The sequence below is a fragment of the Oncorhynchus tshawytscha genome, unplaced genomic scaffold (genome assembly GCF_018296145.1).
Source record: "Oncorhynchus tshawytscha isolate Ot180627B unplaced genomic scaffold, Otsh_v2.0 Un_contig_307_pilon_pilon, whole genome shotgun sequence".
Taxonomy (NCBI): domain Eukaryota; kingdom Metazoa; phylum Chordata; class Actinopteri; order Salmoniformes; family Salmonidae; genus Oncorhynchus; species Oncorhynchus tshawytscha.
The window spans coordinates 1-25,589 of record NW_024607803.1 but is presented as its reverse complement, the minus strand read 5'-3'; the positions used below and the strand labels follow the sequence as shown (position 1 = coordinate 25,589).

Here is a 25,589-nt window from a genome sequence, read left to right as displayed (position 1 = left end):
ACACACACAAACGGGACCCAGAACTTACCAGGTTCAAGTGAGCCCAGACATAATGTGGCGGCGTCACATTAACCAAATGCATTCAACGGAAAACAGCACAACAATCGAGAGACAACAGGCACAGAGATCCTGAGAGTCACACACAGGGAACTGTAGAGGACGGTGGGGCAGTAGAGAGAACAGGCACAGAGATCCTGAGAGTCACACACAGGGAACTGTAGAGGACGGTGGGGCAGTAGAGAGAACAGGCACAGAGATCCTGAGAGTCACACACAGGGAACTGTAGAGGACGGTGGGGCAGTAGAGAGAACAGGCACAGAGATCCTGAGAGTGACACACAGGGAACTGTAGAGGACGGTGGGGCAGTAGAGAGAACAGGCACAGAGAGATCCTGAGAGTGACACACAGGGAACTGTAGAGGACGGTGGGGCAGTAGAGAGAACAGGCACAGAGAGATCCTGAGAGTCACACACAGGGAACTGTAGAGGACGGTGGGGCAGTAGAGAGAACAGGCACAGAGATCCTGAGAGTGACACACAGGGAACTGTAGAGGACGGTGGGGCAGTAGAGAGAACAGGCACAGAGAGATCCTGAGAGTCACACACAGGGAACTGTAGAGGACGGTGGGGCAGTAGAGAGAACAGGCACAGAGAGATCCTGAGAGTGACACACAGGGAACTGTAGAGGACGGTGGGGCAGTAGAGAGAACAGGCACAGAGAGATCCTGAGAGTCACACACAGGGAACTGTAGAGGACGGTGGGGCAGTAGAGAGAACAGGCACAGAGCTCCTGAGAGTGACACACAGGGAACTGTAGAGGACGGTGGGGCAGTAGAGAGAACAGGCACAGAGAGATCCTGAGAGTCACACAGGGAACTGTAGAGGACGGTGGGGCAGTAGAGAGAACAGGTACAGAGAGATCCTGAGAGTGACACACAGGGAACTGTAGAGGACGGTGGGGCAGTAGAGAGAACAGGCACAGAGAGATCCTGAGAGTCACACACAGGGAACTGTAGAGGACGGTGGGGCAGTAGAGAGAACAGGTACAGAGAGATCCTGAGAGAGTCACACAGGGAACTGTAGAGGACGGTGGGGCAGTAGAGAGAACAGGCACAGAGAGATCCTGAGAGAGTCACACAGGGAACTGTAGAGGACGGTGGGGCAGTAGAGAGAACAGGCACAGAGATCCTGAGAGTGACACACAGGGAACTGTAGAGGACGGTGGGGCAGTAGAGAGAACAGGTACAGAGAGATCCTGAGAGTGACACACAGGGAACTGTAGAGGACGGTGGGGCAGTAGAGAGAACAGGCACAGAGAGATCCTGAGAGTCACACACAGGGAACTGTAGAGGACGGTGGGGCAGTAGAGAGAACAGGCACAGAGAGATCCTGAGAGTGACACACAGGGAACTGTAGAGGACGGTGGGGCAGTAGAGAGAACAGGCACAGAGAGATCCTGAGAGTCACACACAGGGAACTGTAGAGGACGGTGGGGCAGTAGAGAGAACAGGCACAGAGCTCCTGAGAGTGACACACAGGGAACTGTAGAGGACGGTGGGGCAGTAGAGAGAACAGGCACAGAGAGATCCTGAGAGTCACACAGGGAACTGTAGAGGACGGTGGGGCAGTAGAGAGAACAGGTACAGAGAGATCCTGAGAGTGACACACAGGGAACTGTAGAGGACGGTGGGGCAGTAGAGAGAACAGGCACAGAGAGATCCTGAGAGTTACACACAGGGAACTGTAGAGGACGGTGGGGCAGTAGAGAGAACAGGTACAGAGAGATCCTGAGAGAGACACACAGGGAACTGTAGAGGACGGTGGGGCAGTAGAGAGAACAGGCACAGAGAGATCCTGAGAGAGTCACACAGGGAACTGTAGAGGACGGTGGGGCAGTAGAGAGAACAGGCACAGAGAGATCCTGAGAGTCACACAGGGAACTGTAGAGGACGGTGGGGCAGTAGAGAGAACAGGTACAGAGAGATCCTGAGAGTGACACACAGGGAACTGTAGAGGACGGTGGGGCAGTAGAGAGAACAGGCACAGAGAGATCCTGAGAGTCACACACAGGGAACTGTAGAGGACGGTGGGGCAGTAGAGAGAACAGGCACAGAGAGATCCTGAGAGTCACACACAGGGAACTGTAGAGGACGGTGGGGCAGTAGAGAGAACAGGCACAGAGCTCCTGAGAGTGACACACAGGGAACTGTAGAGGACGGTGGGGCAGTAGAGAGAACAGGCACAGAGAGATCCTGAGAGTCACACAGGGAACTGTAGAGGACGGTGGGGCAGTAGAGAGAACAGGTACAGAGAGATCCTGAGAGTGACACACAGGGAACTGTAGAGGACGGTGGGGCAGTAGAGAGAACAGGCACAGAGAGATCCTGAGAGTCACACACAGGGAACTGTAGAGGACGGTGGGGCAGTAGAGAGAACAGGTACAGAGAGATCCTGAGAGAGTCACACAGGGAACTGTAGAGGACGGTGGGGCAGTAGAGAGAACAGGCACAGAGATCCTGAGAGAGTCACACAGGGAACTGTAGAGGACGGTGGGGCAGTAGAGAGAACAGGCACAGAGAGATCCTGAGAGTCACACAGGGAACTGTAGAGGACGGTGGGGCAGTAGAGAGAACAGGTACAGAGAGATCCTGAGAGTGACACACAGGGAACTGTAGAGGACGGTGGGGCAGTAGAGAGAACAGGCACAGAGAGATCCTGAGAGTCACACACAGGGAACTGTAGAGGACGGTGGGGCAGTAGAGAGAACAGGTACAGAGAGATCCTGAGAGAGTCACACAGGGAACTGTAGAGGACGGTGGGGCAGTAGAGAGAACAGGCACAGAGAGATCCTGAGAGTGACACACAGGGAACTGTAGAGGACGGTGGGGCAGTAGAAGAACAGGCACAGAGAGATCCTGAGAGTGACACACAGGGAACTGTAGAGGACGGTGGGGCAGTAGAGAGAACAGGCACAGAGAGATCCTGAGAGTGACACACAGGGAACTGTAGAGGACGGTGGGCCAGTAGAGAGAACAGGCACAGAGAGATCCTGAGAGTCACACACAGGGAACTGTAGAGGACGGTGGGGCAGTAGAGAGAACAGGCACAGAGAGATCCTGAGAGTGACACACAGGGAACTGTAGAGGACGGTGGGGCAGTAGAGAGAACAGGCACAGAGAGATCCTGAGAGTGACACACAGGGAACTGTAGAGGACGGTGGGGCAGTAGAGAGAACAGGCACAGAGAGATCCTGAGAGTGACACACAGGGAACTGTAGAGGACGGTGGGGCAGTAGAGAGAACAGGCACAGAGAGATCCTGAGAGTCACACACAGGGAACTGTAGAGGACGGTGGGGCAGTAGAGAGAACAGGCACAGAGATCCTGAGAGTGACACACAGGGAACTGTAGAGGACGGTGGGGCAGTAGAGAGAACAGGCACAGAGATCCTGAGAGTGACACACAGGGAACTGTAGAGGACGGTGGGGCAGTAGAGAGAACAGGCACAGAGAGATCCTGAGAGTGACACACAGGGAACTGTAGAGGACGGTGGGGCAGTAGAGAGAACAGGCACAGAGAGATCCTGAGAGTCACACACAGGGAACTGTAGAGGACGGTGGGGCAGTAGAGAGAACAGGTACAGAGAGATCCTGAGAGTCACACACAGGGAACTGTAGAGGACGGTGGGGCAGTAGAGAGAACAGGCACAGAGATCCTGAGAGTGACACACAGGGAACTGTAGAGGACGGTGGGGCAGTAGAGAGAACAGGCACAGAGAGATCCTGAGAGAGACACACAGGGAACTGTAGAGGACGGTGGGGCAGTAGAGAGAACAGGTACAGAGAGATCCTGAGAGTCACACACAGGGAACTGTAGAGGACGGTGGGGCAGTAGAGAGAACAGGCACAGAGAGATCCTGAGAGAGACACACAGGGAACTGTAGAGGACGGTGGGGCAGTAGAGAGAACAGGCACAGAGACCCTGAGAGTCACACACAGGGAACTGTAGAGGACGGTGGGGCAGTAGAGAGAACAGGCACAGAGATCCTGAGAGTGACACACAGGGAACTGTAGAGGACGGTGGGGCAGTAGAGAGAACAGGTACAGAGATCCTGAGAGTCACACACAGGGAACTGTAGAGGACGGTGGGGCAGTAGAGAGAACAGGCACAGAGAGATCCTGAGAGTGACACACAGGGAACTGTAGAGGACGGTGGGGCAGTAGAGAGAACAGGCACAGAGATCCTGAGAGTGACACACAGGGAACTGTAGAGGACGGTGGGGCAGTAGAGAGAACAGGCACAGAGATCCTGAGAGTGACACACAGGGAACTGTAGAGGACGGTGGGGCAGTAGAGAGAACAGGCACAGAGAGATCCTGAGAGTGACACACAGGGAACTGTAGAGGACGGTGGGGCAGTAGAGAGAACAGGCACAGAGAGATCCTGAGAGTGACACACAGGGAACTGTAGAGGACGGTGGGGCAGTAGAGAGAACAGGCACAGAGATCCTGAGAGTGACACACAGGGAACTGTAGAGGACGGTGGGGCAGTAGAGAGAACAGGCACAGAGATCCTGAGAGTGACACACAGGGAACTGTAGAGGACGGTGGGGCAGTAGAGAGAACAGGCACAGAGATCCTGAGAGTGACACACAGGGAACTGTAGAGGACGGTGGGGCAGTAGAGAGAACAGGCACAGAGATCCTGAGAGTGACACACAGGGAACTGTAGAGGACAGTGGGGCAGTAGAGAGAACAGGCACAGAGAGATTCTGAGAGTGACACACAGGGAACTGTAGAGGACGGTGGGGCAGTAGAGAGAACAGGCACAGAGAGATCCTGAGAGTGACACACAGGGAACTGTAGAGGACGGTGGGGCAGTGGAGAGAACAGGCACAGAGAGATCCTGAGAGTGACACACAGGGAACTGTAGAGGACGGTGGGGCAGTGGAGAGAACAGGCACAGAGCTCCTGAGAGTGACACACAGGGAACTGTAGAGGACGGTGGGGCAGTAGAGAGAACAGGCACAGAGCTCCTGAGAGTGACACACAGGGAACTGTAGAGGACGGTGGGGCAGTGGAGAGAACAGGCACAGAGCTCCTGAGAGTGACACACAGGGAACTGTAGAGGACGGTGGGGCAGTAGAGAGAACAGGTACAGAGATCCTGAGAGTGACACACAGGGAACTGTAGAGGACGGTGGGGCAGTAGAGAGAACAGGCACAGAGCTCCTGAGAGTGACACACAGGGAACTGTAGAGGACGGTGGGGCAGTAGAGAGAACAGGCACAGAGAGATCCTGAGAGTGACACACAGGGAACTGTAGAGGACGGTGGGGCAGTAGAGAGAACAGGCACAGAGAGCTCCTGAGAGTGACACACAGGGAACTGTAGAGGACGGTGGGGCAGTAGAGAGAACAGGCACAGAGAGATCCTGAGAGTGACACACAGGGAACTGTAGAGGACGGTGGGGCAGTAGAGAGAACAGGCACAGAGAGATCCTGAGAGTGACACACAGGGAACTGTAGAGGACGGTGGGGCAGTAGAGAGAACAGGGACAGAGATCCTGAGAGTCACACACAGGGAACTGTAGAGGACGGTGGGGCAGTAGAGAGAACAGGCACAGAGAGCTCCTGAGAGTGACACACAGGGAACTGTAGAGGATGGAGGGGCAGTAGAGGGAACAGGCACAGAGAGCTCCTGAGAGTCACACACAGGGAACTGTAGAGGACGGTGGGGCAGTAGAGAGAACAGGCACAGAGAGATCCTGGGAGAGACACACAGGGAACTGTAGAGGACGGTGGGGCAGTAGAGAGAACAGGCACAGAGATCCTGAGAGTCACACACAGGGAACTGTAGAGGACGGTGGGGCAGTAGAGAGAACAGGCACAGAGAGATCCTGAGAGTGACACACAGGGAACTGTAGAGGACGGTGGGGCAGTAGAGAGAACAGGCACAGAGATCCTGAGAGTGACACACAGGGAACTGTAGAGGACGGTGGGGCAGTAGAGAGAACAGGCACAGAGAGATCCTGAGAGTGACACACAGGGAACTGTAGAGGACGGTGGGGCAGTAGAGAGAACAGGCACAGAGATCCTGAGAGTGACACACAGGGAACTGTAGAGGACGGTGGGGCAGTAGAGAGAACAGGCACAGAGAGATCCTGAGAGTGACACACAGGGAACTGTAGAGGACGGTGGGGCAGTGGAGAGAACAGGCACAGAGAGATCCTGGGAGTCACACACAGGGAACTGTAGAGGACGGTGGGGCAGTAGAGAGAACAGGCACAGAGAGATCCTGAGAGTCACACACAGGGAACTGTAGAGGACGGTGGGGCAGTAGAGAGAACAGGCACAGAGAGATCCTGGGAGAGACACACAGGGAACTGTAGAGGACGGTGGGCCAGTGGAGAGAACAGGCACAGAGAGATCCTGAGAGTCACACACAGGGAACTGTAGAGGACGGTGGGGCAGTAGAGAGAACAGGCACAGAGAGATCCTGGGAGAGACACACAGGGAACTGTAGAGGACGGTGGGGCAGTAGAGAGAACAGGTACAGAGAGATCCTGGGAGAGACACACAGGGAACTGTAGAGGATGGTGGGGCAGTAGAGACAACAGGCACAGAGAGATCCTGAGAGTGACACACAGGGAACTGTAGAGGATGGTGGGGCAGTAGAGAGAACAGGCACAGAGAGATCCTGAGAGTGACACACAGGGAACTGTAGAGGACGGTGGGGCAGTAGAGAGAACAGGCACAGAGAGATCCTGAGAGAGACACACAGGGAACTGTAGAGGACGGTGGGGCAGTGGAGAGAACAGGTACAGAGAGATCCTGAGAGAGACACACAGGGAACTGTAGAGGACGGTGGGGCAGTAGAGAGAACAGGCACAGAGAGATCCTGAGAGTGACACACAGGGAACTGTAGAGGACGGTGGGGCAGTAGAGAGAACAGGCACAGAGAGATCCTGAGAGTCACACACAGGGAACTGTAGAGGACGGTGGGGCAGTAGAGAGAACAGGCACAGAGAGATCCTGAGAGAGACACACAGGGAACTGTAGAGGACGGTGGGGCAGTGGAGAGAACAGGTACAGAGAGATCCTGAGAGAGACACACAGGGAACTGTAGAGGACGGTGGGGCAGTAGAGAGAACAGGCACAGAGAGATCCTGAGAGTGACACACAGGGAACTGTAGAGGACGGTGGGGCAGTAGAGAGAACAGGCACAGAGAGATCCTGAGAGTGACACACAGGGAACTGTAGAGGACGGTGGGGCAGTAGAGAGAACAGGCACAGAGAGATCCTGAGAGTGACACACAGGGAACTGTAGAGGACGGTGGGGCAGTAGAGAGAACAGGTACAGAGAGATCCTGAGAGTCACACACAGGGAACTGTAGAGGACGGTGGGGCAGTAAAGAGACCCCAGGCTGAAAGAAGGGAACATGTTGATGAAGGTGCTGCTATAGCAGACGCTATAATGGAACAAGCACACACTGAGGATGTTCAGGAGCCTCCAGACAATCCGAGGCGCTACCCAGAACGAAGGCGCCGTCCACCAGCTTTTACTGAAAGTCGCTCCAAGAGAGGGTGTCGGCTCAACCGCAACTAAACCCATGAACCAATAACCACAACCATGAACGTCGACCACAACCATGAACCATAGACCTGTAGATTATTAACTGCGTTGGGAAGCAGGCCCTTGTTTTAAAATGGATGCCCAGGCTTGGAGTGTCGCCCTGAGTTAGTTAGTGGCCATGAGACCGAGTCTGATCTTGTGACTCCACCCCCCCAGAGAGAATGGCAACCCTGGGCAGGACCTGGTCTCTAAACTGGAGAACCCAGCGTTGTACTACAGCACAGTCAAGAAGGACAAACAATGTCTGAGGAAGAAAGTGGTGAGACATGTTGATGATGATGACTATAATGATGATAATGACCATTCTCAGATCTGTCTTAAACGTGAGAATGATAGCTTACCCGTTGCTGATACTGAAACTATACTATACCCATTCAATTCATGTCCTATTTTTGATGTAAAGTAAGGTTCATTCCATGGAGATATTCTTAAATAATCAAAAACCTATATGACCTCTTATGTTAAAGAGAAAATGTAAACTTCCCCAGTCAACTACTAGCGTGAGAATCCCAGTACCACTATAGCTATCTATCACAGTACCACTGGTGTAGCTGCCACCATAGCCTTTCCAGACCACTGTTTTCTGCTTCATCGCTTCTCTGCGTTCTTCTGTCTCTGTTTTCTCTTCCCTTACTCTTGCACAGCTTAAGACAGAGCTTCTGGGCTCAAAGTTTAACTCCATTCTAGAGGAGAGCACGGTAAGTTTCCTAAACAACCCAGCCCCAATCCCAACTCCAAGTCTCAGTGGTAGACAGCATCCCTCACACATCACAGACAGAAAAATTATACGATGGCCCAAATTTGGCTCTAATCTACAATGTTACGACTTACCATTTTACCCAGTTAACCACTTGGTGTTACGGTCCTGAAGTGCATCTGTAGCATGAAATGTCCAGACCTTGCCTGGCAATGTGGATGTGGCCCACATTCAGACCAAAAGTAACTATGGGAAGTTGTTAGGGCCACATCACTCAAGCCAGAGATGGCCCATAAGCAAAGTGCCAACCCTCCCCCAGTTCGCATCTCATACATTTGGACCAGATCTGGGCCATATGACTCATTGTGGTGCCAGAACTGAGCCACATTGTATGTGTCACAAAACAACCAGATCTGGCCCACAGTCGTCTGCTGTCTGAGATCGGCTTCCATGTGCTCTATTGCCTTTGATTTCCACTACTACTGTTGCACGGCTGCCTCGATACTAACAGGATATGCTAAACCGCCTCAATCTCCTTGTTTTACGCCTCTGCTCACCAGTAACTACTAACCCTCCTTTCTCCTCTCTCAATGTCTGTCATGTTATCCCTTTATACTCTGAATGTTCTGAGGTGTCAATGGCATTGGTGGCACTGTCCTGATATAACCTGTGATTCTGAATGGGCCTTCTCTCTTTCCGTACCTTCAACAGGGAGAAGATGGGGATTATCAACCTGTGAGCTCTATGGCAGACCTGGAGAGGCAAGAGCTGAATTACGCCGCCCTGCAGTTTCTCGGGGGGCGCTCCAGGGATGGGGGGGCCTCAGGGAGGGGGGATGACGCAGCGACTACACCGAGATCAAGGCCAAATGAATCGCGATCCTTCCCTGACCCATCGTCACCGCGGGACACAGTGGCAGCCATGTTGTCGCCCCCTCCTCACGTCATTCGCCCCCTCTTCAAACGTCTTCCCCCCTCCCCCGTAGACACCATCACCAACCTTCACCATCACACCAAGAACTCCCATCGTTTCCGCCAGTCCCTGAATCATCTCAAATGACGTCCCCGTTAGTCGACCCCCAAGCCTCCAAGGGGAACCCCAGTCACATCTCGCCACCCAGGACTGCTGGTAGCTACTTGCAGGGTCAGAACACGGCCCAGTGGACAATGTAAACAGATCTTTGTATTATCAGCAGCTGTCGGTCTCTAGGCTCTTACTCTATTGTTCATAGTCAAACAATTCCCTCACAACAGGTGCAATGTGTTAGTTACTGTATCTTCTAGATTCAATGTTGCTATTTCCATCTCTACACCATTAATTGTTGGCATTGCTTTTCTGGGGCTCCCCTTCTGTATGTCACCCTATATCATACTCATAGCTAGCCTGGTTAAACCAGATTGAACGCTGCACTCATCAGTTTTCCTGTGAAACGCAGCACAATCAGTTTGGATACCAGGCTAACTGTCTAGATCCGTCCATTATAGTTCTTCTCCACTGTGTCCGCTGCCAGTCGAAGTGTCAGGGAAAGGGGTGTGTTTTGTGCTTTTTCTTTTCTTATCTCTATTTCTGACCCTGGATCTGGAGGAAATGAGGGATCTCTTCTCTCTTCCTGATCCAGTGGTTGTCAACGCTGACTAGTGTTCAACAAACGTTAGGCCTGGTACACATCCAATTGAAGCCTGTCATCTTCATCTCACATATTCTGTTCCCACATATAGTTCAATAGTGATGTGTGCTGTGACTCCGTGGCTTTTGATGATGATGAGAAATGAATATTTCTTTGATTTTATATAAAGAGAGAAAATGGATACTCTTAGAGGTTTGTGGAGCCTCGAACACAAGGTTCTGCTCGTGCAAGAAGTGGCCTGATTTTTTTTTGTTTTTATGCATTATAAGCACTGATTGCATTGTGTTTTGCTCTTGTGGAAATATGCCGGGATAACACAGAATGTTCTACTTATGCCATTGCCCGTGATTTAATTACTAGTATTTTTGGACGATGTTTTGCTAAGGGTAAGTGTTAACTTATCCTTAAATGGGAACCAATGGATTAGAATACATTTTTGGATCAATCTGGCATACATGACTCCACTCTAACACTCGCACAGCAGGCCAAAATGTATCCCGTTGAGACAATGTGTGTGTGTGTAGGTAAACAGTGCTGAAAGATCAGCAAACACTGATCACTGTGGCTGTTTCAAAAGATCACTTTACCTGAGACCGCTTCTCACAAAATGTCTACTTCAATGGTTGTGAAGTGTGAAATCAATGCCTAATCCTATAGGGTTGTATCAGATGAGGCATTTGAGTGGCACAACATTGAAGTTGTTACACCAGTTGGTTGTGCTATTCAAATATACTTGATCAACTCATGTAATGTAATCTCCAAGCTCACTAATGGCAACACTAGATAACAATGACTGTTAATACAATATTAATACGCTGCATATGGATGGGTAAAAGGATACCAGTATACATTATGTAAATAAATACCCTGCATGACTATTATGCTGTCAGCCATATGTGTAAATACACTACGGTGATGATTGTTTTTATATCTTTGACACAAATATTCCGATCAGAATTCTGCAATACTTCTGCAAATTGCACTGTTATTACTTAATGACAATAAGAGCTCTATGATGATGTTTGATCATTCTCTTTCTTTTACAAGTCTGTCCCGCCTCAAGCAAAGCCATCTTTCTTTGGGTCCAAACAACAAATAAATAAAGTAAACAACAGAGAACGTGATCAGTTCAGTTTGTTATCTATATAGTTTACCTCACTCACACAGTCCTACCTTGCATAACTTGTTGATAAAAAAATCTAAATATAACAGTGATAAGCATTTCATTGGCACCTGACCTTATGCCATATGTCCCCCTGTAATGAAACTGTGGGATTGGAATGTTGTATTACCATTTACAAGCACTGGTCAGATAGACAAGGAGGGCCACATTAAGGCTGAGGAACAGACCAACAATTATCAACGGATAGACTGCAACGTCACTATTCTCTGGCCCAGGGATTTCTATGGGAAGTGATAAAAATGAATTGGTATGAAAACACTTTGTTTAATTGGTCCAACACTATTCTACTTTAGCTCTACTCTTTACCCCACCAGCCAGGTTTCCATCCAATTGGCGACAGATTTTCATGCAGAATGAAATGTGCACGTTTCCACCAAACTGACTTGCTGCAGATATAATCAGTGCGGGATTTTCCACTGCTATTTCTCACATAATACATTTTTACCGACACAAAAATATCCCACCATGTTGAACGAACAAATGATCTGTCTGCATTTAGAAAATTGTATCATCGAAACTTCCTGCTTCCATCACAGTTGTCATTTTTTTTTTTTAAACGGTAGGACTTTAAGTAAGTGGACACCTGCTCATCGAAAGTCTCATTCCAAAATCATGGGCATTAGTATGGAGTTGGTCCCAATTTGCTGCTGTAACAGCCTCCACAACAGCCTCCACCTCTGGGAAGGCTTTTTTACTAGATGTTGGAACATAGCTGCGGGGATTGCTTCCATTCAGGCACCGGCACTGATGTTGGGCGATTCGGCCTGTTTCACAGTCGGCGTTCCAATTCATCCCAAAGGTGTTTTATGGGGTTGAGGGTCAGGGCACTGTGCAGGCCTGTTAAGTTCTTCCACACCGATCTCGACAAATCATTTCTATTTGGACCTCGCTTTGTGCACAGGGGCATTGTCGAGCTGAAACAGGAAAGGGCCTTCCCCAAACTGTTGCCACAAAGATGGAAGCACAGAATCGTCTAGAATGTCATTGTATGCTGCAGCCTCATGATTTCCCTTCACTGGAACTAAGGTGCCTAGTCCGAATCATGAAACAATGTGTTTTATAAAGAGGTGATTTTATAAAACTATAGTTTATTCAACTCTGCATAAACTGAGTATATGTGAGGGTGTTGGTGAAATGGAGAGAGGTGGAGTCAGGCGCAGGACACAGAGATGAGTATAGTCCGACAGTTTACTCAAAAAATGAGGGAATAATGTTCCAACACGGAACATCCAAAGCACAAAGAACACGAACCCACATGACAAACAATAACGCACAAAACAGAGAGGGAGGCCAGGGATTTAAATAAGGAACATGATTAATAGAATAGAAATCAGGTGTGTAATAAAGAAGACAAAACCAAACGAAAATGAAACATGGATCGGTGGCGACTAGAAAGCAGGTGACGTCGACCGCCGAATGCCACCCAAACAAGGAGAGGGACCAACTTTGGCGGAAGTCGTGACAGTATAAACAACATATGCAGTGCATTCGGAAACTACTTGACTTTTTCCACATTTTGTACATTACAGCCTTATTCTAAAATGTATAAAATAGTTTTTTTCATCAGTCTACACACTATACCCCATACTGACAAAACAAAAACAGGTTTTTAGAAATGTTGGGAAATGTATAAAACACAAGAAAACAAATATTAAATGTACATTCAGACCCTTTACTCAGTACTTTGTTGAAATCAAATGTTAGTTGTCACATGCGACCTTACAGTGAAATGCTTCCAAGCCCTTAAACACTTTATTGATTTAATTCATTAAATTTAATAATTGATTTAATTTAATTAATCCTTGATTGGAAATTCAATTCATGTCCCAACACCAGAATACACACATATTTATCTGTCTCTTGAGGTCTGGGCAACACTATTCCTAACTGCTTAATTTGGGGATAAGTAGTAACAAGCCTGCTATCAAAACTGTAGGAGGTTCAATAGATGGGTTTGGTGGTTTAGAAACAAAACAGACTCGTTAGCAACTGTGACAAAGTGAAAATGTAGAGTTTCCATCAACCTCACTTGCAAGAACACCGCCGTTCCTGGTCAGAGTAGTGGGTGAAACCATTCACTTCAGAAAAGAATGTGATATTAATAAAGTTTCCTTTCATTATGTGTTCTCGAATTCATTAAAATATTTACTGCCATTGTCGTAAGGTTGGCAATACGAGAGGTCTTCTAACTTACCTTTGTTATATTATTTTCCTTGAATGAACAACTAGTGGGTTTTGAGTGCTTCTCCCCTATTTGGAAAGTTGGTCTGCCTCCTCTTCAGTCCGAGAGAGATAGTCTGAGGGCTGGTTCATGTCTCTTTATTCTGTACACTATTTAAAACTGTATAACACAATCTTGTCTTTTGAAAACTGGTTCATATATCCCAAAGTCATTAGCGAATGTGACTATGTATATATTTATTTTGCCGTTAATGTATTTAAAGCCTATTTCGGCAAATTAATCAAGTGTTTTCTGGTTTAGCTAGCCACGTTAATGGTGAGCTAACTAGCACCAGTCAGTTCACAGTAATTTCATGCTAGCAATTGCTAGCATGGTATTTGTTGGTAATTCAAGGCTTCTTCAATGATATATTAAGTGAATGTTTATTTTCTTACTAAATTAAAATGTTTATATAAAAAGGATGTACTTGTGTTCTGTATTTATGGATGGATGTCGCTTCACATTGAGGGCATGTATCATTACTGCTGCTCCTATTTTAAAGATATCTTGTGTCCCGAACCCTCCAAGATCCCCCCCACAGTTCCCCAATAGCTGTCCCTCAACCATTCGAGACCCCTCCCACAGCCCCCCCAAACAACAATGTGAAAATGTAAAAAAATAATAATAATAATACTACATTTAAAACAAAGGACATCAAGGACAACTGGAATCATAACAGCAATGCCTACTTTATATGTTTGTGTGCATGTCTGGCACGATTGCATGTATGTGTACGTTCTTGTATGTGTTTATTTGAATGAGAGTGTGTGTAAACACTGCCAATTAGTGTCATTCAAATGCACTTTTATAATGTTTTTACTATTTTTCCCCTTTATCTTTTGACCATCATTCTTTCTCACACAGCAACTCCACTCCCACTTGTCTCCCATTCCACATACCAACCCTCAGCTTCCCTCAGCCCATCCCCATCTATCTCTGCTGGCCACCCACTTTGTGTTTCTACGCAACACATATCTTTCAACTATGCTATGATGTTTAACGTACAATTTCAATCTATCTAATCGAATAGAATCTACAGATTGCGTGTTGAAGATAAATACTTTTACTAAGAGTGTTAGTATATTAGTAATTGACTGACCCGGTCTCTCCAGATCGCCTAACAGTACTATTTCTAGGGTCAATTTTAGATCAATGCTGTGCATTTTCAGCCATTCCTGAACCTGAGACCAGAAACAGGCTATCTGAGGGCAATACCAAACTAAATGGTCTATTGATTCTGTATCCTCACAACAAAATCTGCAGAGCTTCGATGATTTTATGTTCCAAACAGTCAAAAAAATTTGGGTGGCAAGAATTCTATATAATAACTTTAGCTGAAAAGCACGAAGTCTTGAATCTTGCGTTGTTTTATATATCAACTCATACACCCTGTACCATGGAATCAGTACATCAAATCTCTTCCCAACTATTTTGCAATCTGTATGGCACAGTTGTCAACATCCTGGTCCTCAAATGAAACTGGTATACTTTCCTATTTATGCTATTTTTATTCCTCCGACAGTTTTGATCCTTTATATTGGGCAGACAGACCAGTTCCCTACCTCCTCCCGCTGCCACCCGCCTCCTCCATCAATTGATTGTACTCTTGGATTAAGCAGACCTTCCCATACAATTCTGATTACTCCATGAATGACATAATTCTACCATTACAATATCATTTAAGAATAAAATACCATTTTCAAACATCTTTCCCATAAATACAGGTATTTTATCAACCAGCACATTTGAGTTCAGCCATAATATTTGTTGTAATATTTGTTCTATCTTTTCAGGGGGATGAAATTGAAGCCAGATCTGCAATGCTTGTTTGAAAAAGACAGATACTTTGAAAAAAGTATCATTTTCAATTAATCAAAAATGATCTGCACAAAGGCAAAAAGGCCATTTTTAAACAATGGATGAGCTTTTCTTATTAATCTACTTGAGAACCATTTAGGGTTCAAATAAAACTTTTGAATGAGTGAAGCTTTTAGAGAGAGGTTTAGGGCTTTTATATTTAATCATCTCAACCCACCCAATTCATATTCATTATATAGATAGGCTCGTTTTCTTTTGTCTGGTTTAGCGTCCCAGATAAAGCAAAATATTTTTTGCTCATATGATTTGAAAAACGAATCATCAGGAGTAGGCAGCGCCATAAGTAAGTGAGTAAACTGAGATATGACTAAAGAGATAATCAGGGCAATTTTTCCATAAATAGACAGGTATTTACCTCTCCATGGTTGCAGGATCTTGTCTATTTTTACAAGTTTTCTATTGAAATACATTGTGGAGAGCTTATTTATATTTCTTTGTGATATGAATACCGAGTATGTCTACTTCACCATCAGCCCATTTTATAGGTAAGCTGCAAGGTAATGTAAAAGTTGTATTTTTTAATGATCCAATACGTAATATTCTACACTTATCATAATTAGGTTTTAGTCCAGAGAGTACAGAAAGGTTATCTAGATCTTTAATGAGACATTGTGGACTTAACATAAAACTCGAGTCATCAGCATACTTGAACACCTTTGTTTTTAAGCTTAGGATTTTTAATCCTCTAATGTTGTTATTGGATCTGATTTTAATAGCTAGCATTTCGATGGCCATAACGTATAGATATGGTGACAGCAGACACCCTTGTTTGACTCCTCTTGACAATTCAAAACTCTCTGAGAAGTAGCAGTTATTTACTATTTTACACCTGGGGTTGCTATACATAATTTTTTACCAATTTTATAAGAGAATTACCAAAATTTAACAAATCCACGCATTTATAAATAAAACCCCGTCTTACTTTCTCAAATGCCTTTTCAAAATCTGCTATAAATACCATTCCTGGCTTCTTATGTGTTTCATGATGTTCTATTATTTCTAGTAGTGGTTATTATCTCCAATGTATCGTCCATGTTAACAATCTGTCTGATCAGGATGAACAATACCTGGTAAAGCCCTTTTAATTCAGAGTGCTATGCATTTTGCTAGTATTTTTGCATCACAACATTGAAGTGTAAGCGGCCTCCAGTTTTTTAGAAAGACCGGGTCTTTATATTTGCCATCTGGAACTTGTTTTAATAATAGAGAAATCAGACCTTCCTGCTGAGTACCTGACAGACTACCATTTCTATAGGAGTAGTTAAAACAATCTAACAATGGAGCTTTTAGTATATCAAAAAATACTTGATATACCTCTAGCAGTATGCCGTCAAGCCCTGGGGTTTTTCCAGACTGAAAGGATTTAATAGCCTCAAAAAGTTCTCCATCTGTAATTTGGCCTTCTCACTGATCTTTCTGTACATTTGTTAATTTTACATGTTTTATATTATTTGGAAAGAATTCCTTACCGTAATCTTTATTCAGTGGGAGAGGGCAGTCTTGACACAAAATGTTGAACATAAATGCAATGGTTCATTGGATCAGTCTAACACTTTGTACATACACTGCTTCCATCTAGTGGCAAATATCGAAAATGCACCTGGGCTGGAATAACACAATATGGCATTTCTCTTGCAATTCATAGATGAAGGTCCAACATTTTTTTTTAAACGATTGTATTTTTATTTGTGTTGTGTTTTACCAGATCTAATGTGTTATATTCTCCTAAATACCTTTCCCATTTCCACAAACCTTAAAGTGTTTCCTTTCAAATGGTACCAAGAAAATGCCTGAGCTACATGCAGTTAGATTTGGGTAAGTCATTTTAGGCGAAAATTGAAATGGATCCTTAAGAGGTTTTAAAGAGGGATCACATGATTCCATTCGGCTTATCAGGAGAGATCAGCCAATGAATTATACTTGTGAGCAAATATTTCCTAACTGCAGGTGGCAGTAAATCGCCAACCTTACCTTTATTCCTGTTCATATAACACACTCTAGGTGGCAGAATGCACCACTGCACCACAAAAACAAAAAAAATCATCACAGGGGGCCACAGTGGCTCACAGGGCTGCATACCCACATGTAGTCAGAGCCCTGACTCTGGCTCTGACTACATGTGTTGGTACAGATGTGGGTATGCAGACCTGTGAGCCACTGCGGACCCCTGTGATGATTTTCTTTGTGGCCTCCACCCCCATCAAAGTTGTCCATTCCTGATTTATTCAATTGGTAGCTTATAATTACTATTGAACAAAATTTGTGGAGATGGTAAGTTGGAAATTGTACCATTTATACATTCTTTTAACAGATTTCAGAGAACAAACAAATGAAAATACAAAAAAAGATTGAGGTAGTGCCTCAATATAAAACAATACTGCAATAATGCACACTTATGAATAGAAAAATATGCTCATAAATGGGTTAGCTGACAATGTCATGAAAACGATAGGCATGCTTCAATGGGGCAGAAGACCGCATGTTGTGGTGATTCTGGATGGCCAGATATCTAGCAACAATGACACAAAGCTGCCATCTGGCGAATAGTAGGTGGCTTGTTTCAGCTAGTTTTATGTTGTTCTGGAAATGTCATATTTCTGGGGGGTGTTATTTGCTAATATGGCACACAAAAAATGCTACCTAGCTAACCAAACAACTGTAACAACAAGTGCTCCTTTAGGAAATGTATTTATATTTTCAAACATTGGAGACAAAATATGTGACGTGTAGTCAACGATCTAAGCCAACCCATCTGTTTTACCACATAGTTGTGCTCACATCTGTTTTGTTGCTAAACAAACAATCTGTCTAAAGCAAACAACATTTAAAATCATAATGTACTTTTTTTCTTGATTCTTTAATTTGAGCTCTCTGGCTAGCCCAAAATGAGAATTCTGATTTACATTTTGCCAACATTTCCAACAGTGTATCAGTATTCTATTTACAGAAATATATTGATTACATCCACACATACTACCTAATATCCCCACCCACTTGTCAAATCAAAATGCAAAAATGAAAGGAAAGAGGAGAAGAAAAAATAAATGTCTTGACCTCTTTTCCCAACCGCATATGTGTCAGTCCTTCCCCTTGGTGACAAAACACTGTCATTACAAAAGTAAAATGACTCTTCCTTGAAAGACTTTATAAAAACTTGACCAAAACTTGCTTCTATGTACAACTAGAAAATATTCTTATTGAAAATGTACAACCACCAGATACATACAGTACCATCTGACACAGGGCTGTAAAATAAATCATTTACCAAAACTATTAACTACAGTAGTTTCAGTTATTAAACAACGTCTCTTATCATAAAACATTCAAACTACATTAAGCACATGAGGAAACAACACCAAAACTACAGTAGATTCAGTTGAGTAAAAGTCCCAGTATCAACATAAAACATTCAATCTGCATTAAGCACATGAGGAAACAACACCAAAACTACAGTAGTTTCAGTTGAGCAAAAGTCCCAGTATCAACATAAAACATTCAATCTGGATTCAGAAAATGATAAAGGAACACATGGCTATATAATACTGCATGCTATCCCCCATGTTTCTAGTGAAAATTGCTGTGTCACTCACCACCCATAATAGCCTTGACGTTGGAGTAAAGCTCTGTATTCTCATATGTCTCTGCTGCTGGCTTACCATTCTCGTTCTCCTCCTCGTACATCACTCCACTCCCCTCTCCTCCACCTTCATACCCTTCTTTCTTATTCTCTCGTTTGATTTTGGCGTACTCTGACTTCGAGGTGGTGGTCTTCTTCTCTGCCTCCTCAGGAGTCTTCTTCAGTTGGGAGTAGTTGATAGTGGCGTAGTGCACATCTTGAGGTTCTTCCCTTTTGGCAGAGTTTACTGCAGCTCCACTGGTCTGGGGTCCTGTGTTTTCAGCTCCCTCCATCAGCACCACCTGCAGAGGGGTCTGTTCGCCCCGCACAGCCTGTCCTGCATTCGTCTATGGAGTAGATTACAGAAAGCACTGTGTGAGGAGTCTTGTTAGCTTGGTGGTCCCAGATCTGTTTATGCTGTCAATGCTAACAGAATGTTGGTAAAGCTGAAAACAGAAAGAAACTGGTACGGCACCTGTTGGTCTTCACATGCCACCATCTCCAGTTTCGTTAAAGGGCTTTTAGAGCCGGAGTCCTTTGGGATCCTCTCTTTGCATCTAGGGAACATATTATAAATAAAATGTCTCAATAACTATATGTTAGAGAGGTTAGCAAGCACCTCCATTACAACATGGTGCAAAGCATTGCAACTTTTGACAATATATCTGATACTCTTGATTGGAAATGTGAATTTCTAAAGACAATCACCAACACTCATATAACACTAACTGTACTTCAGTAACAGAATGCATGTACCTTTTACATTTCCCTGTCAAACACAGGATGATACAACAGATGGTGGATGAGAAGGCTGCACCAATCACAAATGCAGCAATCAGTGGTGGGTTCAACAGCAGAGCCAAGATGTCTTTAGATACTTCCTCTATAAAGAGAACAAAGCATGTATGATTTTAGAAGTTGCTCACCATACTTTGTATCCTCTGATTTTCTTTTTAAATGAAATAATAACATTATATTTTCTCACTCAAAGCATATAAATCCTCTATGCTGCAGACATATTGGGTGGGATAGGGAAGCTGTTGCTCTCTAACAAAGTAACAACTTATATCTTTACCTCCTTGCTTTCCTTGGCTCTCTTTTTGGGTGACTTGCAACTTCTCTCTCACTCTGCCCACTTCATTTGTGCTGACACACTCCACAGTAGTGTTGGTGTGGTTTCCGACATGCATCCTGATGGTGGTGTTCACTGAGGACCTCAACACTGATTTAGTGAGGGAGTACTGCTCAGTGTTAAGCCAGCCTATGAGAGGTAAGGGAACCCCCTGGCTGACACACACACAGGTCATGACCTTTGCCTGGATGACACACCCAGAAGCATTGAGAATCACAGGAGGGTCTAACGAGAGACAGAGGGGGAAGATATATCATGGACAATTTAAAGTAAACATGTTTCAAGCTATTTTTAATCAGGTTTGTAAAGTGTTGTTTGTACTCACACATCACAGTGACAACAATGGAAGCTGTCCTGTTGAGGTGTTGAGCTTTACACACATACTCCCCAGCCTGTTCTCTTGTCATGTTGGAGATGGTGAGAGAGGCCAGTCCAGAGTTATTCTGTTCCAAAGCTGTTGTCCCATTCTTACTCCAGGTGATTGCTGGTGGTGGTGGGTAGCTGTCAACAAAGCAAGACAGATTCAGGGTATCACCCTCTCTCACTGTGTTACTACCAGAGATCTTGGGTTCCTTTACATCTAGAAAATAAAGTATATAATCAGTTTATCATGTTCATGAATTATAACTGTTGAAGCACAACAAGCTGTTGGGTTGTGCAAAGTAAGGTCAGATGATGTAGGCTACTTACGAGTCACATTCAAAGTCACTGTCTCCTCAGTGGTGATGTTCCCTTTGAATGTCACTTGGCACGTGACCTTGGTGGTGTGGTGGTCTGCTGAAGGTGTAAAGTTCAAAGTTGAGAAGTGGGTTGTTGTGACGCGGGTCAGATCCTCTCTCCTTTGTGTAGTGGTGTTGTCTCTGAGCTCAGTGATGTTGTCTCCTGTCCCTCTCCATGTCCATGTGATGTTAGGAGGAGTTCCAGAGCAGATCCCCGGGGCGGTGCAGGTCAGGGTCGCTGGTTCTCCCTCTGTCAGAGGAGGAGTCAACACTGAGGGCTTCTGGGTCAGAGCTGGAGGTAGGAAATAGAAACACAGACTGAGGCCTAAATTCAATCAGGATCGTGGAAGATTCGCACAATAGCGTGATTTACATTTAGAGGCAATGTTCCCGTATTCATGGTAAATGCACACGTCGGCTCAATAGGAATTTACCTTTACATTTAAGTCACGCTATAACATGGATTTTGCATCCATGTAGAAAACAGCAGAAACATATATTCATATAAAGTATGAAATCATAGTACCGGTTTAGAAAAATAAACACTTTGAAATGGGAGACTTGGGGAAATCTTGGGCTTTGTAAATTGGAGGTACTTATGTTACAGTCAGTGTACATGATAAATTACACCAAAGTAATACTCTTGTCACTGTAACTAACGGTAATAGTCATGCTGTACCTTTCACTGCCATTTTCAGTTTCTTCTGGTATGTAAATTGACTTATATATACACTGTTCAATGTTCCGGACAGTCTTAATTGATAGTCTCCGTCATCAGTCTTAGTGATGTCGTTGATGATCATACTGCAGTTCTTCTTTGTCAGGTCTGTCTCCAGTAGTGCTACTCGCCTTCTATAACCCTCCTGAGCTATAGAGGAATTCATTGAGTGGAAAATAGAGTCTGTTTCGACTTTAACAGAACATCGTTCATCAGGGCATTTAAGCCACATTGCTATGCTAGCAAGGAAGTCATCAGGGTGAGTGAACGAACATGGAATAACAGCACATAGTCCAGTCTGTGGTGTTATCTCTGCTGGACTGAAGGTGATGTTGTATGCTGCTGGAGGGGCCTTCTCTGACGGAGGGAAATTAATAAAGTCATGAGTAATACAAGAAGCACTGATACTACTTCACTTGTTTGTAAAAATAATAATATGACATAGTATCTGTTGGGATGTGTGTCATATTTATATTAACAATAGTAGTGATAAAAGGAACCTTACTTGGGCATGTGGTTCTCTCTGTCAGAGAGAAAAGTAGAGCTGCCCAGATGAGGACCCACATCCTGCTTCTACTGCCTCGATGAATCAACCACAACACTGGGGTCTCTCCTCTTTCTCCTCTTTGTCTAATGGTCACTATCTCTGTCTGTGTCTACTGGTATGGAGCAGGAGACAAGTGTAAAATACAATATTAAATGGTGTTGTGATGATAACAACATATAGCATTACACATCGGATATTAATATTTCATTACACCTTTATGAGTGCTACAGTGGCATTCATAACAACCTTCTTAGCACTTTTATTCAAATAAGATGTATTTTTCTGTAATGCCTAGAGAGGATGTCATAGAAACATTTATGTTCAAGGTTCATATGAATGCCTTCACAATTGCTCATAAATATATTTACCTGCATTCATAAATATTTATTCCTATGCCTTATGAATGTGTTGTAATGTCCTAAATGAATAATATTACCATGACATTACATAGTCATAATTAAGTTTTAACAGTCATTCAATGTAACGAGACAAAAATATATAATGGTTCAACAGCTTGTCTTTTGATCCATGCAGAGAATAAGACTGAATCAGCACATTACCTCTCTCTGTGTGCTCTCTCTTCCTATTGACTGTGAGCCCTGTGTGAGACTCTGATGGGTGTGAACTGTCACTTCATGTCCCCAGTCTGTTACTTCTCCCTCTAACCTGGTGCTGCAATCCAGGAAGTCCCTCTGTACTGCATACCGCCCAGCCATACTGTACTGTATCTAGACCATAATCAACACAAACACATCAACCAACCCATCAAACCCCACCAATCCACACATACCACCCAGCTATACTGTACTGCATCTAGACCATAATCAACACAAACACATCAACCAACCCATCAAACCCCACCAATCCACACCAATCAACCAGCCTTGATCAACACTGCAATCCCCTTGCCTTGTATATTCAGATGCAGCTTTATTTCATAAGAAAGTTTCAATAAGATTTCTATAAGAAAATGTGTACATATTTCAAGATTGGCTGTTTGAAACATGTGCATGTGAATTACATGGAGAATGCCTTGCATTGGATAGAGAGAAGCTGGCAATAGTCTCACTGTTATTGATGCCCTCTGTGGTCTGAGAAATGAAGCCCTGTACCCAATATGATAGATCTGCTGCAAAAAGGGTACTGCCATATTCTGTAGTAACTGACATAGTAACTATAGTAAGTATAGTGTGCTAAATGCACTTATTATGGGCGGCAGGTAGCCTAGCAGTTAAGAGTGTTGGGCCAGTATCAGCCAGTACTGGTTTGAATCAAAGGGGCCGGCAAATGTAAAAAATATGCAGGGTAGGGTTAAATACAGAAGACACATTTCGGATTAATGCGTTCAGCTGTGCAACTGACTGGGTCATTTATTTATTATCAACGTTAGAGGCTACTGGGTTGTATTCAATATATTTCTGTGGTGGTTCTATACCACAATCTTTACAGTATACACACATATAAGACCCACTTATGAAGAGTGATGATTCTTTCACCGTTACATTAAGTTGACTGAATAACAAGAGGACATGGTAATAATGCAACTGATCACAGCCTGAAATGGAAGAAATTTGTTGCAACAATGCCTGATAAAGTATCAGTAATGTGTAAACTGTCAGATGAATTTCAGTGTCAATTTGTGTAGTTGTAATGGAAGTGCATGTAGTCATAGACAGTTTAGTTCCTCTTCACACTTTGTGACTGTGATATTTGCTATTTGTTAGTGGAACGGATGTGAAACGGCTAGCTTAGTTAGCGGTGCGTGCTAAATAGCGTTTCAATCGGTGACGTCACTTGCTCTGAGACCTTGAAGTATTAGTTCCCCTTGCTCTGAAAGGGCCGGGGCTTTTGTGGAGCGATGGGTAACGATGCTTCGAGGGTGACTGTTGTTGATGTGTGCAGAGTGTCCCTGGTTCGCGCCCGGGTATGGGCGAGGGTATGGTCTAAAGTTATACTGTTACATTAGGTCGGGTGTTACTTCCCCGAAATACTTACATTTAAACTCTACACCATGTTCCTTGAAATATACATTGCCATTGGAAAGTATTCAGACCCCTTATCTTTTTCCACATTTTGTTACATTACAGCCTAAATAAAACATCTCATACATCTACACACAATACCCCACAATGACAAAGGCAAAAAAATGTTTTTATCAATGTTTGCAAATCTGTTTTCTGTATTAAAAACAGAAAACAGAAATACCTTATTTAAATAAGAATTTTAGACCATTTGCTATGAGACTCGAAGGTGCATCCTGTTTCCATTGATCATCCTTGAGATGTTTCTACAACTTGATTGGAGTCCACCTGTGGTAAATTGAATTGATTGGACATGATTTGGTGGTAAATTAAATTGATTGGACATGATTTGGAAAGGCAGACACCTGTCTATGTAAGGTCCCACAGTTGATGGCGCATGTCAGAGCAAAAACTAAGCCATGAGGTCGAAGGAATTGATTGTAGAGCTCCGAGACAGGATTGTTTCAAGGCACAGATCTGGGGAAGGGTACCAAAAGATGTATGCAGCATTGAAGGTCCCAAAGAACTCAGTGGACTAGATCATTCTTAAATGGAAGAAGTTTGGAAACACCATGACTACCTAGAGCTGACCACCCAGCCAAACTGAGCAATCTGGGGAGAAGGGCCTTGGTCAGGGAGGTGACCAGGCACTTAAATAACTCTCAGACCATGAGAAACAAGATTCTCTAGTCTGATGAAATCAAGATTTAACGTCTGGAGGAAAGCATGGTGGTCAGAGCATCATGCTGTGGGGATGTATTTTAGCGGCAGGGACTGTGAGAATTGTCAGGATCGAGGGAAAGATGAACGGATCAAACTACAGAGAGATCCTTGATGAAAACCTACTTCAGGAGGTCAGAGACCTGGCCAAGACAAAGGAGATGATTGTGGACCACAGGAAAAGGAGGACCGAGCACACACCCGTTATCATCGACGGGGCTGTAGTGGAGCGGGTTTAAATCTTCAAGTTCCTTGGTGTCCACCTCACCAACAAACTAACATGGTCCAAGCACACCAAGTCAGTCGTGAAGAGGGCACAACAAAACCTATTTCACCTCAGGGGACTGAAAAGATTTGGCATGGGTCCTCAGATCCTCAAAAACTTAAACAGCTGCACCAAAAAGAGCATCTTAACTGTTTGCATCACTGCCTGGTATGGCAACTGCTTGGCCTCCGACCGCAAGGCACTACAGAGGGTAGTGCGTACGGCCCAGTACATCACTGGGGCAAAGCATCCTGCCATCCAGGACCTCGACACCAGGCAGTATCAGAGGAAGGCCCTAAAAATTGTCAATGACACCAGCCACCCTAGTCATAGACTGTTACCTCTCTGCTACCGGAGTGCCAACTCTAGGTCCAAGAGGCTTTTAAACAGCTACTACTCTCTGCTTATTATCTATGCATAGTCACTTTAATAACTCTACCTACATGTACATATTACCTCGACTAACAGGTGTTCCCGAACATTGACTCTGTACCTGTACCCCCTGTATATAACCTCCACATTGACTCTGTACCTGTACCCCCTGTATATAGCCTCCACATTGACTCTGTACCAGTACCCCTGTATATAGTCTCCACATTGACTCTGTACCTGTACCCC

General features: G+C 44.8%; 1 protein-coding gene across 1 annotated transcript; it reads right to left on the bottom strand.

Annotated features, from left to right (window-relative positions):
* Positions 1-16,917: 16,917 nt before the first annotated feature.
* Positions 16,918-22,073, bottom strand: LOC112230460 (sialic acid-binding Ig-like lectin 5). The gene is made up of 8 exons (XM_042312656.1): positions 21,924-22,073; positions 21,380-21,775; positions 20,672-20,992; positions 20,307-20,561; positions 19,925-20,206; positions 19,606-19,732; positions 19,325-19,406; positions 16,918-19,196 (listed from the first exon to the last, which is right to left on the bottom strand). Exons 1-8 carry the CDS (start codon positions 21,982-21,984, stop codon positions 18,816-18,818), a joined length of 1,905 nt encoding a protein of 634 aa, XP_042168590.1. The 5' UTR covers positions 21,985-22,073; the 3' UTR covers positions 16,918-18,815.
* Positions 22,074-25,589: the final 3,516 nt, after the last annotated feature.

Excerpts from the sequence above, each read along its gene's own strand:
- LOC112230460 (XM_042312656.1), bottom strand. The coding sequence starts at position 21,984 with ATGTGGGTCCTCATCTGGGCAGCTCTACTTTTCTCTCTGACAGAGAGA. Across the intron at positions 20,562-20,671 it reads AGTGACTTTGAATGTGACTC|ATGTAAAGGAACCCAAGATC; the intron begins GTAAGTAGCCTA and ends TTTATTTTCTAG. Across the intron at positions 20,207-20,306 it reads CATTGTTGTCACTGTGATGT|ACCCTCCTGTGATTCTCAAT; the intron begins GTGAGTACAAAC and ends GTCTCTCGTTAG.